At 39.4% G+C, this 17,864-nt stretch overlaps 1 protein-coding gene across 21 annotated transcripts in view; it reads right to left on the bottom strand.

Moving 5' to 3' along the window:
* Window positions 1-302: 302 nt before the first annotated feature.
* Window positions 303-17,864, bottom strand: part of MBNL1 (muscleblind like splicing regulator 1) — a 188,907-nt gene continuing 171,345 nt past the window's right edge. For 7 of the 21 annotated variants that reach the window (XM_040974816.1, XM_040974825.1, XM_040974814.1 and 4 more), the window contains 6 exons: window positions 16,785-16,838; window positions 15,759-15,912; window positions 8,660-8,695; window positions 7,875-7,969; window positions 4,828-4,902; window positions 303-3,083 (listed from right to left, as the gene is read on the bottom strand). In XM_040974816.1, coding sequence (XP_040830750.1) covers window positions 4,846-4,902; window positions 7,875-7,969; window positions 8,660-8,695; window positions 15,759-15,912; window positions 16,785-16,838 — 396 coding nt within the window. In that variant the 3' untranslated portion in view covers window positions 303-3,083; window positions 4,828-4,845. The remainder of the gene's footprint in view (window positions 3,084-4,827; window positions 4,903-7,874; window positions 7,970-8,659; window positions 8,696-15,758; window positions 15,913-16,784; window positions 16,839-17,864) is intronic. The other 14 variants (XM_040974820.1, XM_040974822.1, XM_040974821.1 and 11 more) reach the window with 9 other exon arrangements.

Here is a 17,864-nt window from a genome sequence, read left to right as displayed (position 1 = left end):
AAAGAACAGGATCCTATAGCAATTAAAAAACAATCACATAACAACTAGAGCTACGGTGTGCTGTTTGGTTTGCCTGCTTATGGTTTAAATTTTGTGAAAGTCGATAACTTGTTTTGAAGATTTTTCTTTCTTTTTTTTTTGTGAGCAATAAACCACTGAAATTGGCAGAAACTGATTCAGATAATAGATGTCCTTAGTATAGTTCTTTCTCTTTTCTTTTTTTTTTTTTTGTTGAAGTTTGAAACATGCAGTAGTTTTGAAAAATGTAAGGAATATTGATCCATGATTTCACCTTAATGGTCGAAGTAACTGCTATTTTTTTTTTTTTTTTTTTTGGTAATGATCTTCAGGCAGATTTGGCCCAATGGAGTTTTTGTCAGTCATGAGAGATCTCGGAAGGATGGCATTATCTTCCCAGCTGAAAAATCCTGGCAAACTACAAGCTGTCCACGAAAAAGCAAAGCAACGTGTTGGAAGGGGTATGGAGTGCTAACTCTGTGCCACTTTTGCAAGCCATTTTGCTCAGTCTGTCATTGTGTTCGCCTTAACAAAACTCCTTGTAATTATAGACGTTTTTATTCAAAATAAGATCTTACTATTATACAGGTTTCTCTCTTTTGACTATATACAGAAGTGCAAAAAGTCAACCTTCGCGCTAGACGTTCCAACATGCTAAACTGCAGCATAATCAACCCTCAAGAGTTTGCACACACGCTATAATTCTCATTACGTAAACTTTGAGTATTTGGATTATCAACAAAAAGTCCCTTGTTTCTATTTATTGATTATGCAGCTTATTTATAACAAGGCCTGATATTCAGGGATTTCAAAAATATTAAACAATACTTTAACATTTGAAATGGATACAGTAGAAAATAAATTTTATTCTAATATCTAGGATCTAGATCTTCTTATAATAACTAATTACAAACAAAATAAATCATCAAAATATTACTCAATTGTCTGCCAGGATTGTTGCGATAGCAACAACTTAACTTCTTACTTAGCAATGATTCTATATTTATAAGATATCCATATAAAAGATCTTTGTTCTTTTAATGAAAACTAGACAGGAACTAACAATGACTGACATTCTTACACTGTAATATTAAATCAGTAAAATAGAAATCATTCAGTTAACAATAATACGAATATTCATATGACACTACATGTAATTCAAAACAGTATGCTATGAAGGAAAACTAATTTTTTTTGTATTTTGAAAAATTCATTGGTAAAATCTAATAAAACAATAGTCTATAAACTGAAATGGTATTCAATTGTTAATAGAAAATGAAAATCTAATAAACGTAGGAAATGAAAAACTACATTTTAACAAGAAAAATAAGTAATATTCTATAATGCAACTAACTACAATAACGTGTGAAGTCACCATTACTCTCTTTTAACACGATTGAAATTACATTGGTATGGGTTCCAACCCGTAATGTAATAATCTAAGGCTTTAATAGATGTACAGTACAATCAGTAAAATCAACACATCAGTCTTATATTAGAAAGCATCTCTCTCAAGCATAAAAACTTGCAGTAAACTTGGAAGTATGGAAAGTTCTAGAACCGAACTCTCACTTCTCCCATTCCATACTGTATCTACCAGTGACCTGGCCCCTACGTCAGCAATTTTTAGAACTGCTGAACAGAGCAAAAATATCCTTTACTAGCTGCAAACATCCAAACCACAAAAAAAAAAAAAAAGGAATTCCTTTGGATGAATCCATTCTTAAAAACTGAATGCACATCTATTTTTTTTTAAATTTTGTAAAAGGCTTTCTAAGGCTATAAGCAGTTAATCTGAACAAAACAAAACAAAAAAGTCACATATAAAATTCACCCATGTACTTAACCCACCCAATTACTAGGTTGATTAAACATTTCCCATTTTCATCTTTTGGTTTATCATGCATCTGACGACAGTGCTCCTTTCTTGGTTTAGAGTCACTATTCTGAATGTGACTGTGTGAAATATTTCAGCAAACGTGAAACCATTTTTGCAAAGCATTTATAGTCTTTTGACTCTTGACAGAAGCTATAAATAGAAGCAAAATAATTTCCTCAAATATTTTTTTTGTTAATCGTGTCTCAGAAATGGCGTATCCCTTTTGAATAACATGTTATACAGTATAGTATGCATAAATATTACACTATAATGCATTAAAATAATTTTATATATCTCTATCATATATATTTCCAGTAGATGTGAGTTTATCTGTGTTGAGAGAGTTCGTGTTGTGCTGTCTATTGTTACTGTAAAGTTAAATCGGCCATTTCTGAGACAGCTTTGGTTTTTAAAAAAGAAAAAAAAAAAAGCTATGGTGCCCTTTGATTGATTAGTACTAGCAAATAAGCAACAAAACGTGGCTCTGAAAACAGTAACACTGAAGAAATAATACTCTAATTTGATGTACAGTCTATGGCACTTCATGAGAACCCTTAACAACATGGTACTTAAAGCCATGATGTGCTTTAAAATATACACAGTTGTGGTTTTGCTTGGCACAATCATCTCTGTCAGATCCCTCCCTCTCCACAGCTTACAATCTATTACATTAAAAATATTACTCTTAAACAAAAATGACTGCATGCACGCTCTCATCTATAATGGCAATTTTAAATACAAGGTGCACCTTTGTTATTTGTAAACCTTGAAAGAAATAAACTTATTCTTTTTTTTAAAAAAATTATATCTTGGTCTACGGACGTACCAATACATAATAGAATCATGGTTACACCATAGTCTGTCTTTTCAAGATGGCATGAGTATATAGGAAACTAATGAGGTATGCACGTTTTCGTGCACACCTGTGTGCTAGAAAAGAAAGACAATGTTCTTTTAGACAGGAATATCATCACCTCAGCACAAATCTCAATTCAATGTACAAAGTGTATAGGCAACAGTGTGCGGTGGATTTCCAGGATGTCTTTTCTTCTGGTTAACATGCAATACGTGGAAGTCTTGTGGCTGAGGGAGCTTTGAGTGTGTTGCTTGACAGTATATACAGTATGGCTAACGACCTCTTCCTTTCCTCTCACCAAGCACGCTGTCCTTGGCTCGTTAGTATGATCTACAAGGGAAGAAGAGATGACCTTGTTACAGCAGGACACATCTCAAAGACTGCCCAGGATACACTGGGGCTCACTACGCACATTTCCTTACTGGACTGAACAACGCATTCACAGGTTATCACGTCTTCAGGGAAAAACAAAAAGCACCTCGCGCGTGCAAAGATTCAATTCAAAGAAAGTACGGATTGTTCAAAACTGTCACACTAAACTGAAACACCGAGCAACGGTGTGCTCGCTTCAGCTGCATATACGAAATTGGAACAAATCAGAGATGAGCACGGCCCCTGGGCAAGGAAATACTGATCAAATGGAACCGTGTCCTCTCTCCACACTGTCACTGTGGGCCTGGATTTGAACTTGCTTAGTCTAGTATGTTTCAACAGTAACAATTTCACCTAAATAATTTAAATCCATGCAACAATCCTATTAAAACACACTTAATTTGGTTATTGATCAACATAATGTTTCTTAGACATATTTTAAGTGGCTATTTTAGCCATTCAAAGGTATTTTTTTCTAAACCCAAGAAAAGCAAAAACGATTCCTTAGGAATTAAGGAGTGATTTGTGATTAAGTGTTAATAGAAGTTACAATGTATTTGTGAGTTGTTTTATTTTTACATGGAAATTATTCTTATCAGGGAAACTGTACATATTAAAATGTTTTAGAATATGACTTCAAAAACAAAAGCAGTGCTAGCTATGCCTGCCCAGGATCTGTCTCACTCTGCGTCTTGACATTGCCTACTGCCACAAACTGGTTCTCGGTCAACGTTATCAGAGTCTCTTCTGCACCTGACACCCTCCTTGTCTATACGGCAGGACCTGTGTGGTCAGAATTCGATTATTTTCTGACTCTACTGGGGAAGAGGTCCTCTCTTTGCTACAGGGGAAACTTGTGCAAACCTCTCTCATCTGACCGTGCGATCCTGAACTTACATCTCTAATTCATTGTCTTTGAAGCACTGAAGACAACGTTTTTCAACACAAAATTAAAACTTTCAAGGCCATGTTTGAGCAATGACAACATTTTCAAACTTGTGTGACCTTCTAAGGCGACTGCGTTGAAGGATCTAATATTCATTCTGCCATAAGAATGTACAGATAGTCACATTATACGAGTGTGCACAACTATTTAAGTCAGGTTCTTTCCATTCAAATGACCCTGTGTTCCAGGTGGTACATACTCTCATTTAGGACTGAGCAATAAACAAACAAATTAAGTGATGATCTTTGCAAGCATTAGCCAAACAATCTGTGAACCAAATCCAAACGGCCTCTTTTTATATTTTCACTGGAACATGGCCACACACATCGTATCACGTTATCTCTGATGGCTTGCAGGCTTCAGCCACGGAGCTCAGGAGCTGCAACAGAATCCACGTGGCAGACATGGCCAAAATACCTGTTGCCTGCTTTTTTTTTTTTTCAGGAAAAACAAACAAACAACTAAAAACCCACCAGCACGTAAACTCCACCTACTACTTAGTATTAAGCCATGTTGTTTTCACTTCGTGTGCTCATTTCTACTGGGGAAGTTTAAAAATATTTTCTACACAGTGTTTATATATTTAAACATTAACATAGTAACTACAAAATTCATGACAAAATCCATTTAGAATAAAAATATTTGCTCGATACAAACATTTTCTCCAAGACACTGCAAAAGTTTAAGTGTACTACACAACTGGCTTTTTCAAGGAACATCATGAATATACAACTATGTATTACATAATGAACTTACTGTTTAGTGATGGAAATTCTACATCTGGGTAACATACTTGTGGCTAGTCAGATGTTCGGCAGATATTATGGGTATCTAGCAAATAAAAAATTATTTCATGAATGATCCATGCAAGCAAGCCAACAACCAAGAGATGAACACATTTTCATAGAAAAATTTTTAAAGAAAAGTGACATTCAGCTGTGAGGTGATGGTCCTTATCTGTTCAATATCACAAGCTAATAACAGCAACTCGTTGCTTTTAAATCTTTGTGTTAAATACGATACCATAAATATTACTGGCTTTTAGGAAGTAAGAGAAGTAAAACTACCAAAAAACTCATGCATAGTAGTAATTGAAAGAAGTCCTTTTTGTTGGCCTACACACGCACACACACACACACCCGTGGTTTCAGTTATTTAATAAAAATTCAGAAATCAGATTGGTAATGTCTTGCTTATTTCCGGCCAGCTAGCTTTCTAACACTGCCTGTATAATAGGGTGTGTAGTAATTTTCCAAATTAAAACTACTAGATCACAATTATTTTAGTACTGGAAAACAAATGGATAAGAATATACTTCTGCTTTACAAAACATTTCTTCATCCTGATTGTACATTTAATTTCGTAGTTAGATGGGCAAGAGAATTAGAGAACTTGAGAGTGAACTAGTATAAGAAACCAGAATAGATACAGTTTATTTCCAAAGCTTAAAGAGAGTTGAGGATTTGAAACTGTGTAGCTTGATTTCCCTCCAACTCAACATGCAAGGCTGCTGAGAGGGGCAGCACATCAGATGAGGCCATCAAAAGACCGAGAGCACGGGTTCTAACACTGGTCCTCCATTTCCTGGCTGTGTGACCTCAACCAAAGCAGGTAACTAGCAGAAACTTAAATTTCTTCTGCAAAATGACACTTTTCCCATTTCTGCAAGATTGATGGGAGAACAATGCATCACATACATAGACATTTTGTTACTGTTTCAATTTAGGCATCCTGGACTAGTTCAACACAGTACAATCCGCAGTCTGGAATGTGTATTACTCTGTCCCCGCTTTACTTCCATTTCTTAGCTGACATTTTTACACAATTTTACAGCACTGGCAAATGGCACGAAAATGTGCTCCAAGCGTAATGAAGCTTCTCATACCATTTTTCCTGCTGCCGCAGGACAGGATGTTGCACCCAACAGAGTAGAAGCATCAAGGATGGGGCTGTCGGAACATACCAAGGACCTTCAACACCAATCGATGCAGATGAAGGGCCAGCTAGAAACTTCTGCATGCACGCAGGCTGCATTGTGTGGCATCAGCTATTCCCAGCATTGCTAATGTACTGTTGGCATATACATCCTTATGTATATGTCGATAGAATCTATGTGTGTATATATAAATATAGATTTATATCCATTCCTTTTCTTCCTCGTGGTTGTAAAAGAGTATGAAGACCCAAGATTACGCATGAAATGGTCACAGCACGATGCAAAAAGTAAAGTGTCCCCTACAACCCAGGTGGCCAAGGGCATGTTGAAATTTGCTTTGCTATAGTTATGCTTACACCAGCAATTCTATTGTCATATATGGTACACGAGTGTTCAGTTTCATTGATCTGTACCACAAATGGATTGCACTGATTCCATTATTTCTGCCAAACAGTACTTACAAACATGCCACATATGCACAATCTAGCATTCTTGTAAATGAGTCTGATGAGTTACTGTAAATCCAGGCCTGCTTGGACGAGCTTCTGAAAATCTAATGACTCTCTGCCAAGAAACGTTTAAAACTTGTTTCAAACATTTGGGATTTTGCTACCATTGATGAAGAACCTTCCACTTAATGTAGCCATTAAAAAACTTTTAATAGAAAAACTCTGCTTTTAAAAACTTTTAATGGCTATACTAAAAGCTCAAAGTTCTTCATCAGTGGTACACAACTACATTACAGAAACAAGGGTAGTTGCCCTTCATAGAAATCATTACAAATACGGATGGCTCTTAAATGGTTTTCTTTTTCAAAGGGGAAACAGTTGATTCTCATTGAGTAGCAGTCTTGTTACGACTGACTTAACTCTACTGAGCCTGAGCCTATAGGTTTGCTTTAGCACTAAACTTTCTCATCTATTATCAACCCTGGCGATCTCTGCTTTCATGATCAACATTTCTATATATTCAAGACCAAAGGCACTGCTCATACATGTAACTTCCATGCAGCCAGCATTCTCTGGAATGCATTTTTAAGAAGGGTTAAAAAGTGCAGGCTGAATCCATTTCAATTTCATAGTTTAATATTTAAAATACTTATCTAACTTAAGTAGCCACTACTAGAATTGCAAAATGTAACTTTCTGAAACAGAACTGTTCCTTAAGAAGCATCAGTTGTAACTGTTATGCTGTAAACTGGAACAGAATAGAGAATGAATGCCAATTTGCCATACTTTTATTTTTTCTTCCTCAATCTCCAACAATATTGACGCAGGAAAATTACAGAAGTACGAGCACAGAGGTTTGTGTTTTCTTCCCCTATGAAAAATCTGCTTCAGGATGCTGTACCGTACTGCTTGAAAATCTGTAATGTGCTTATCAAATAATCAAGTCATAATCCACTTAAATCAAACTATTTACAAGACCGGTCATTTGTGGCATGCATATTCAAATATTTGCTTTTTCATCAAGAATGTAGGCAAGAACTGAAAAATTACAGACACAAATTGCTTTAGTAAAATTTTTAGAATTGCCTCTCGTTTGGATCGGTCGAAACATCTTTATCATTGGTTGAGACCAAATTAAGAATTGCTTGTGTAAATATCATTTTAGTAGCTTCAGAAATGGAGCTGCGACAACTTGGGAGCATTTACAATGGCACAAAAGCATTCTGCTGCTCATCAAAGAGAATGTGTAGGCCAACAAGAGGTATCTTTTAAACCCCATGCTTCTTAAGGCACCCTGACAGCCCTCACGGACCCACGGCTCCCACTGATCTCAGTGGAAAATGCACGTGCGTAAGGGCTGTGGGGACGAGCCCTGTTAGAATTGGTTGTTTAAGAAACAAAGCTGTAAATGAGCAAACCTGGTTGGCTGTGGCTGTTGCAGCGAAGGGAACACTTGTGGCAGAAGTTGTTGCGGCGGACACAGTGGCTGGCGTAGCACCGTGCACCATGGGAACTTTCGGAGGGAAAATCATATAAGCAAACATACAGAAGAGTGTAGCAATATGGAAACCATGGCAACACGGAGGAGATAATTGGGCATGGCATTGATCACAGCGAGAAGCCATGTGGCAGGACATCACCACCAGCGAGTGACATGCAATCACAGTGCAAAGCAGGACAACATTCCAAGAAGAGGATGGGAAGGGGATGAAAGAGGAAAAAAAAAGGGGGGGAAAAAAAGCTTGTTACCATCAAATCAAGAAAATTGAACAGGCTTAATTCGCTAAGTCAAAACAAGAATTTTATGTAGTGTTCATAGTTAGACATTCAAAATCTAAGTCGAAATACAGGTATTTACTTCACAAACACAGTTATCTGAAGAAAATATTTTTTCTTATTCACTATTATAAAAATACACAGTATATTACTTTTATTATTTTTTTATTACTTTTTTTTTTTTACAAACCAGAACTCATAGTCCAATCAAAATCCACCAAGGGTGACAAAGGAAACCATTGTGTGTAAAGAAAACATTTATGTGAGTCCATGTCAATTAAATAGAAAATGACATTTAATTGACAGGTGTTAGTAAAAGGGAAATGGACTTGCCCAATAGATACAAGTTAAACTTAGCAGTGGATTTTGAGGGGCTCTGAGGTGCACCATAGGTTTAAGATAATCAAGAAACAAAGCCGGCACCTACCAACACTTGTAGCGGGTGTCATGCACAATATTGAGCCTGCCCATCATGCATTGCAACAGGAAGGTGGATTTGAAAAGGGAAAAGAATTAAAACATCCCATCACACGTGTAATTAGGAAATTCATTTGAACAAAGAAGAAAAATTGTTATTAATGGGAACAGTGGCATGTAACTATCAGCACAATCAAATCATACAATAGCACAGTGATCCATGAGAACTAGTCTCAGGTGAAGGTCAAAGCCAGTTGAACTGTGTGCTGGTACACTTTGTTTCTCTTCACTGCTGTCTCTAATACGAGGATTTTGGGAAACAAATTTACACCTGCTTAATTCTTTAAAGAATAATACTGGAATTTTGTTTTAATCTGGTTTCTTGCCATCTGGCTGCTATGCTATTTTTGACCCCAACATACTAATGTACAAGTGTTTTCTTTAAGTTGGAGACATGTTATATAATTGGAGGTATGAATCATTATTATGGTGGTAAATTCAATGAACAAAAGTGATTTAATGTAATGAATCCAACCATTCATTTTCCGTTCCCTTAGCTTTCTTCTCCTGCTCACTGCAGCAGTAACCACACAGAGAAGGGTTTTAATCACCCACACAGGAATTTTTCTTTAGAGGGACACCAAGCAAAAAATTAAGCATAAAAAAAGTGAAATGTCCATGTTTGCATAGTTTGGAATGACACAGCAAGAACATTCAGAGGAGATGTCATTTCTTCCATCTAAAACTGGTATATGTGGTGATAGATATACAGGAAAACAGTGTGGTTTTCATCGCTGGTTTCCACTTGCAAGGTTTCTTAGAACAGCGAAGTGTTACATAAGATTTCACACACAAAAAAAATCTGCTAGACAGACTTCAATAAAAACCCAAAGGGCAGGCAATAATAAAGAAGCAGATTTCATAAAATGAAGTGTCACCACCGCTGTTCGCAATCCTTTGACCATAAGTCTAAAAGAAGATTGCGGGCCACAACACTAAAAAGATAATCTCATCAAGCACGGGACACTTTCCAATACGAAGGGCCAACGCTCTTTCTATGAGATTATTCTAGATTTGAAAATACCAACTTATTTTACATTTCTATTTTAGATTTTTGGCAGATCCTATTTAAATACTAGTAGCATGTGGGCTGGACATTTGCTAGGAGGGAATCTGCCAACTAGCTGAGTTTTGTCATGGAGGGCCCTGCAGAACAAAGCTGCCATTGAGACACTGAACTGGAACACACACCACTTTACTGGCATCCCTGCAACAGCTGCAATTGGTCTGTTACCACGATCACACTGTCGGCCCTTGGATCAGCAGTGAGACCCAGCGATGAACACAGGGAAGCATCTGTTCAGGTGGAGTGCTAGCGCACTGGCGGACAGTAGTTAATAAACTGCAGGATCTCTGACTCTGCAACTACTGCTACGGATGGGTCAAACATTGGGGAAAGCAAACAGAGGAACAAGCAACATTAACGGTGGGTTTAGATGTTGCGAAACCACTCCCCTCTAACTGGAAGGCCAGAAGATTGGGAAAGAATAGATGAATGACAGAGAGTACATGTTACTGAAGGACTATGGAAATCCAGTGTAAGTACTGCAGTGATCATATTTAACGGCACTACTTCTTATGCTGTAGTTTGCCTACTGTGTCTCATTGCACATGTTGAACATGCATTAACCTTGCACCATCTCTCGAAAGCCCTGACACTTTCATGATTTGAATTTGAGCTTTCACTGTTGTCCTTCTTACCCCTATAACCAACGCACACAGTTTTGAGAGGGATATGCAACACAGAAACGGAAGGCAGCAATGGAAATACTAGCCAGGGTGCAATAATTCACAAATATGAAGACATAATGCTGTAGGACCCACTTACCAAACATTACAAAATCATTTTTGAAATGACCACAATGACCATCTTTATTTCAAACGGATGGATTTATTAATAATGATAATAGTTAAAGTTTTCTTCAGCTTTCAGCAAAAGGCAGAATTTAAGTGAATGCATTTGTCAATTTCCAATTACCACTACCAATATGTTTGCGAAGCAAAATGATGTGTTTCTGATGAGTGTGCTATTGAATTACACAAGTTGTAGAATTAAATTTTTAATGTGTATGCTTGTGCAAAAAAGTTAACTGGTATGTCAATTTACAAATGAAATGTATGCACAATTGAAACTACTTTGAGGGGAAGGGCTGGATGTAGAATAAAGAGTAAGAATTATAATGGAGAGCTGGCTGGGAGCTGGAATCCTGATGCGGTAACAGGTTTATTTAAGTTTATTAAGACAAGAAATATGACTGATTTAAGATGTACTAAAATTAATCATCATTTTAGAACTAAGATTTCACAATGAGTTGAGCTATTCCTTAAAACTCATGCCTTATTTATTTTTATCTAAAGTAACTCATTGTTATTTTTTACATTTATTAATTATAATTAAAGATGGAGAAGCAGGAAATATTTGTTTTCCCTCTATTAAAAAAATCCTATTCCAAGGCCTGGAGCAATAGCCTAGTGGTTAAAGTCCTCGTTTTGCATGCGCTGGGATCCCATATGAACACCAGTTCGTGTCCTGGTGGCCCCTTCCCATCCAGCTCCCTGCTTGTGGTCTGGGAGAGTAGCTGAGGACCACCCAAAGCCCTGGGACACTGCACCCATGTGGGAGACCCAGAAGAAGCTCCTGCCTTCAGATCGGCTCAGCGCCAGCCACTACAGCCACTTGGGGAGTGAGTTAGCGGCCGGAAAATCTTCCTATTTCTCTTCTCTGTATATCTGACTTTCCAATAAAAAGTAAATAAATCTTAGGAAAAAAGCCAACAATCAATCAAATCCCACTCCCCCACCTCCAGCTCACTACCATCACCTAAGAATGTTTTCAAGCTTTTCTTTTCCCCCCGAATTTCTGATCATTACAGCACAAGCCAAGTCAAGAAGGTAAGTTATTTAAAACAAACTTAGTTTTACCTTTCTAGAAATCAGAAGTCAACACTTGTTAGGAAGAGAGAAAAGTATAATGGGGATGACAGACAACAATGGAGTCAGAAAGCCTAAGAAAACTCCTCGGTGGGAAGCAGTGGGCAGCCTGCAGGACCACAGCGAGTCACTTAGGCACCGAGCCTGTTGCTTCGCAAGAGCCTTGCGCAAGCAGGTGCTCTAGGAGCACGGATGTCACGTGACCAGAAGCAGCATGGGAGAGAGGCTTTTACTCCACAGGGCTGTCACAGAACCCACGGAGGATCTGTCCTCCAGAGTCCTTGCCTGCCAAGCATGGACAGAAATCGTCGCAATGGGGACTGAAGAACGGAGGCTAGGGGCTCTTTTTGCAACACAACCACTCCGAAAACGTATTTCCAGAGTGAGGCTGGGAGGGAAGGCGGCGAGGGAGAGCCAGATCCTGAAGTCCCTGTATTATCTCTTATTTCTACCCGATTAACTGAGATTAATCGGATTTAATCTTCACTTAGATCTTAATCTAACACTCCTATTTCTCTTTCAGTTGATAACTGAGGTTATGGAATATTAGGCCCGAAGATGGTTCATTAGTAACGGCTGAGCTCCACCCCCTGACATCCATGCCTTAGATACCTTATAACTTGAGGCTGCAGGGCAGGTGGGGGGCGTGGAAATCCCTGAGCCCTTGCAAGCCTCCCAGTGTGTTCACTGGTTTAAAAAAAAACCCGGAATACTAATACTAACTTTTGGAGTTGTCGTAGGAAGAGATGCATGTGAACCGTCCAGCATGCCACAGCACATGACCATCAAACGTCGCTGCTCTTTTGGACAAAATGTGTGAAGCAACTTGGCCTCACAGGTTAGACGTGGCTGGAACTGGGCAGGATGTGTCCCACTGGAAAGATTCATATTCGGGCTCTTAAAAGAAGCACACTAGATTTTGCCCTTGGGCTGTGAGTTTGCAATTGCTAGTTCAAATATCAGTATAGTATTTGTCATGCAATCAATGCATGTCGAACAAAGCAACAAATGGTCAGAAAACAGGGGAGAACAGAAGATGGAAAGGAAGGGAGAGGAGCAAAAAAAAAGGACCAAAAAGGAAAAAAAAAAAAAGGAAGTTATGGATAAAACAGACTGGAGAAATAGATGCATGAAGATGGTTGGACAAGCAGCTGACACATGTGGTCCAGTTGCTTTTATAACCAGCGGGGCTGGGTTGCAACCAAACCCTGCCAGCAGCTCAGTCTGTACATCCAGCAGCACTGCTGTAACGTGATCGGAACAGGACTAAGCATCTCTCCCGTTATGAGGCAAGAGACTTCAGCGCTTTAAAACTCTGAGCTATAATAAATAAATGACGTCATTTCTTCCCGCCTCCCAAATGACACAAGTCAGGTGGGATGCTCTGACCAAATGGTTTTTGTATTACCTGTTTTCAGAATAACCTAGGATGTGGAAAAGGAGCTGCATCTTCTCTGTATCACACATGAGATGATGTCAGGCTTCCCTAGGGCAGATCTGTTTATTTCTCACAAGTTGATTCTGAAATATTGAATTAACGAGAAAAATCCCCCCCCCAAAAAAAAATCGGGAGATTTCAACTACAAATTTACTAATGCTGAGAATATCCGGAGAAACATCTTTCTACCCACGGACATGCCACCTTAGGGCTGCTCTGTCGGGTCAAGGAGCTCTGCACTACCAGGCCTAGGAGGCCCAGAGAGAGCCATCTTCCTTCTCGGGAGGGACTGTGGTCACGCGGGCTCTGCAGGTGACACCTTGCTCCTGACACCTTGCCAGGCAGGTATGTCTTGGTAGCAAAACAAACAAAATAACATAACAACAGCCAAATAAATAAACAAAAACAAAAACCCAAAGCTTGCATCTGAACAGTGCCATTTCCTTGCGACCAGCCCTGCACTCGCCAGTGCCTCCCCCGCCTCTCAGGCCTCATTTATTTCCTGCTTTACTGGTTAATGTCTCCTGATGGGTCCTTAAGGGCTCTGACTTTCATCCACTGCAACCAACTTCTCCCCTTCTGACAGACAATGTTTTGCATGTCCATTGAGCCAATCACTACATTTAGAGACCCCTTCCTACGTGATGAAGAAAATGTGTTTCAAACTATCACGCGATCTCTACTTTTTATTACATGGATAATCAAAGTCAACCTCTGGCTTCCGGGTTTGAACCAAAGTTGTAGCTAAGTGGTACTCTGCATGATGACTGCAACGACTTCAAATATTCAGAACAAAATATCTTTGATGCAAAATGCATAGAAGCGGAAATAGATACAATCTCCAGCATATTGTAACATATTTCAGCACATTTTGTTGAAATGAATAATGCTTTTTGGAACACAGGAACCAATGGGATGTTAGATTTATAAGATGTGTCTACTGTCTTAACGAACTTGACTCTCATCTAGCATCTTCTGCTCTGTCCACTCGCTGACCAAAAGTCCTTCTGCAGAGATGCTACCAGCAAAAAGGATGGTCACACAGCTCATGCTCCCAGATCAGCCCGGCCCAAGGTGGCCCAAGCTGGCCCAAGCTGGCCCAAGCTGGCCCAAGCTGGCCATTGGCCAATCAACAGTTGGGAGGTATTTCTCTCCCTCTCTCCAAATCTTCCAAATAAATAAGTGTATTTTTTTCAGAAAGTTTACTATTTATTCTGCATACAACAGGGCTGTTTTGGAAGCTGTACTCTATAAACAGATGTGCTGAGCAGCAAAAATTATTAAAAATATTAACTTAAATTATTTTATGGGCCCAGCGCAGTAGTCTAGTGGCTAAAGTTCTCTCCTTGCATGCCTGGCTTCCCATATGGATACGGGTTCCATTGCGGCCACTTGGGGAGTAAATCAACGGCCAGAAGATCTTTCTGTCTCTCTTCCTTTCTGTGTATCTGACTTTCCAATAAAAATAAAAAGAAAAATCTTATAAAAATTATTTTACTGTGGGCCCAGCAAGGTAGCCTAGTAGCTAATGTCCTCACCTTGCATGTGCCAGGATCCCATGTGGGTGCCAGTTCTACTTCTGCCTGCTCCATTTCTCTTCTAGCTCCCTGCTTGTGGTCCAGGAAAGTAGTAGAAGACAGCCCAAAGCCTTGGGACCTTGTACCTGCGAGGGAGACCTGGAAGAAGTTTCTGGCTTCCTGCTTTGGATCAGCTCAGCTCAGGCCATCGCAGCCACTTGGGGAGTGAATCGGTGGATTAAAGATCTTTCTCTCTTTCTTCCTCTCTAAAACCTGACTTTTTAGTAAAAATATATAAACCTTCTAAAAAATGATTTTCTTACAAGTGTCTCTGAGCTCAATATACCATTAAATGTTAAGATGGAAAGAGGAAAGTAATATTAGAGCTACATGATGAGGAACTAAATGTGTGCTTTTATGAAATGAATTCAAAGTAGGAATTAGATGTGTGCTTTCATGAAATGAATTCAAAGTAGAAAATAATAAATCTTGTAGACATTTATTCAGTTGCTTGTATGCTTCTAACTTTTAAATTCAGGTTTGTGTATGCCACCAAGTTGAAAATGAAGCGAAACCACAAACTGTAAAACTTAATGCACGTCAGTATCGCTGGATATCAGGTCCACTTCATTTTTAGCTTCTGAATGACAATAATTTGGTATCGTGTACTGTCTGGGCCAGAAGGAGCACTTTTTAAGAGCTCTAAAACATAAAGGCAGTTATTTATTCTCTACCTTGAAAACCAAATTGTTGAAAAATTTGCAGAATCAAAGCTGAAAGTCATTTCATATGATCCAAATGAACAGTCCCATGAGGCGGGCAAGGGGTCTTACAGCAGCAGCGTTTCATCAAATAGCCTGACAGACACAGAACAGTGTTGGGGAAAAGGGGCCAAAAGAAGGAAATCGCATTTCAATTCCAAATGACACAAATGCAAGGAATACAGGAGACACAAGTGACGGACACTGCACGTTCCGTTGACCTAGCATCCTTAGTTTTAAGGAGAACCACGTGAGAGCGCTCACATCCACCCCAGCTGTTGAGCACCTTACCTGACTCCTGAGCTAGGGCTAGGAAGAGAGCTGAGTCATGGTGTGTCTGCTCTAGCAGGGGGACTCTATACAAACCATCAGATGGACTTATGACCAAGCCCAGCTCCTTACCTGGTGGGAGGAAGGTTGTATGCTGCTGTAACTGCATGTTGGCTAGAGCCTGTTGGTATTGGAAAATACCAGTGTTAAAGACTGCGGTGGCACCGTTGGTTTTCTCGAGAGCAGGTCTCTTTGGTAATGGGGGAAGTACAGCTTGAGGGATGCCCTGTTTAGTGAACGAGTATAAAAAAAAAAAAACAAATACCAGTAAAAAGAGAAAAGAAAAAAGAAAAATCAGTAGAAGGCTAAAATTGTTAGAAAGCGCGAGCAAGCGAGCAGTGGGGCATTCAACTACCCGGGGGGGAGGGGGAATCCAATCAACAAAAAAAAAATCAAAGGTGGGGGGGCGGGGAAAGCAAGATACAAGCCTTAAAGGGAAGCATTATTTTTAATTACCAAACCTCACTAGTAGCACATGTTACAGTGTGTTAAAGTGCTTTATGCCCCATAATGCTTCAGGCTTTCTGTGAGAAGCCATTGATTTGGGGAGAGAAGAAAGCTGCATTGCGAGCTCCATGAGGACTGACGGCTATAAGCAATGTTAATTGTTAATAGTACAGACTGACTACAGTGGATCAAGTACGGACTCGTCCCACTCCGCTCCTCCCTCCCCCGTCTACCTCCACATGCAAATGTCCCAGGGCATGCAATTCTGCTTCTTTTACATACTAGAGTATAAATATTAAAAAGTCACGATTCTACCACTAAAGCCATGCTAACCAACAGGTACATAAAAAATAACAGTCAAAATACACTTTAAGGTCCTCCAGGTATCTCTTTAGAACATCTTTACAATGTAGTCAAACTGAATGTGGGCTGCTGGCCTTTCAGAATCTCTCGTCACATGACATTGTTCATGTTATACTCTTTCCGCCAATTCGTCAGGAAACCACACTCAGTTTTTTTGTTTTTCATTGTACTTTCAACGTTACAACAGAAAAAGGAATATATATATTTGTAAACTGATTTAAAAAAAAAAAACACCTAGTATCTACAATAAAGCTACATGCCAAGCTAAAAGGTGAAAGGTCATAGTACCAGGTCAAAGGTTGCCTCGAGGGGTCGCTTCAGTGATCTGACAGCCGACTGAGTCTTAATTAGCAGGCAGCGAGCACATGATGGCAATGGGCCAGTGGGGTTCAAGCGCATTAACATAAACAGCAAGCAGAGGTGCATCATGGGGGCAGCAGTGCATTTTTTTGGGTAGGTGAGAAAAAACAAATAAAAAAACAAATCATCGGAATGCCATATACAACGAATAACAAGACTAAGCATGCACAATAAAGGCATTATCGAGTCCTTGTTAGGTGGAGGACTCCTCTTTGTAGTTAATTACAAACAAGATACTCTAACAGAAAAAAAAAAATAAATAAAGAGTGGAAGGAAGAGGGGAGGAGAGAGTCTGCCTTCTGTATTTTTGCTCAAGTACCCATAAACCAACACAGAGAACTCTCTCATTACTGCGGCACTGTGCCGGGCAAAACCACGCAGTGATTTTTTTTTAATGTTTTAGGGATCACTTCATATATTTATGTCAAAAAAAAAAAAGGACAACAATAAAACAGCTAAGCAAAGGACAAAGGATGGACTCGTTCAAATCAGCTACTAGATGACAGTAAAGTTGACCTTAGGACTGCGGCCTAGCTCCTATGCTGAATGGTCCAACTCCTGGCTTCCCAAGCTCGCGCTCTCCTTTCTGCATCACGGCACAGTCCAGCTTTCCTAAATTTACAGTCATGGTTTTGCCACTGTATCATTCCAATACATGCAGCTGGCAGACCATTGGAAATCCCGTAGCTGATTCTAGAAATAATTGTGGCGAAGCGTTTCCCTTACAGAGCTCCAGCTTGCTAGTTTGGAAAGCGAGAGACTTGTAAAGGCGAGCCTTGATGTGAGAAAGAACACACCAGGGGGGAACGATGCTTGATTAAACGGAACACAGAAATAGGAAGACCAGAAATGGCAAAATCGGTAAATTGAGAAGGAGCTAGGTGGTTCTTTGTGAAGCAGAAATTGCAGAAACCCTACATTTAGAACGAAACAGAGTCTAAAGCGTTAGGCCACGAGGAGGGGCACTCTGACCCGTCTGAGGGGCAGCCTCCCTGCTGGGAATGCTAA

The sequence above is a fragment of the Ochotona curzoniae genome, unplaced genomic scaffold (assembly GCF_017591425.1).
Source record: "Ochotona curzoniae isolate NIBS_2020 unplaced genomic scaffold, NIBS_Ocur_1.0 contig_2599, whole genome shotgun sequence".
Classification (NCBI taxonomy): domain Eukaryota; kingdom Metazoa; phylum Chordata; class Mammalia; order Lagomorpha; family Ochotonidae; genus Ochotona; species Ochotona curzoniae.
This window is presented reverse-complemented; position numbering and strand designations above follow the sequence as displayed.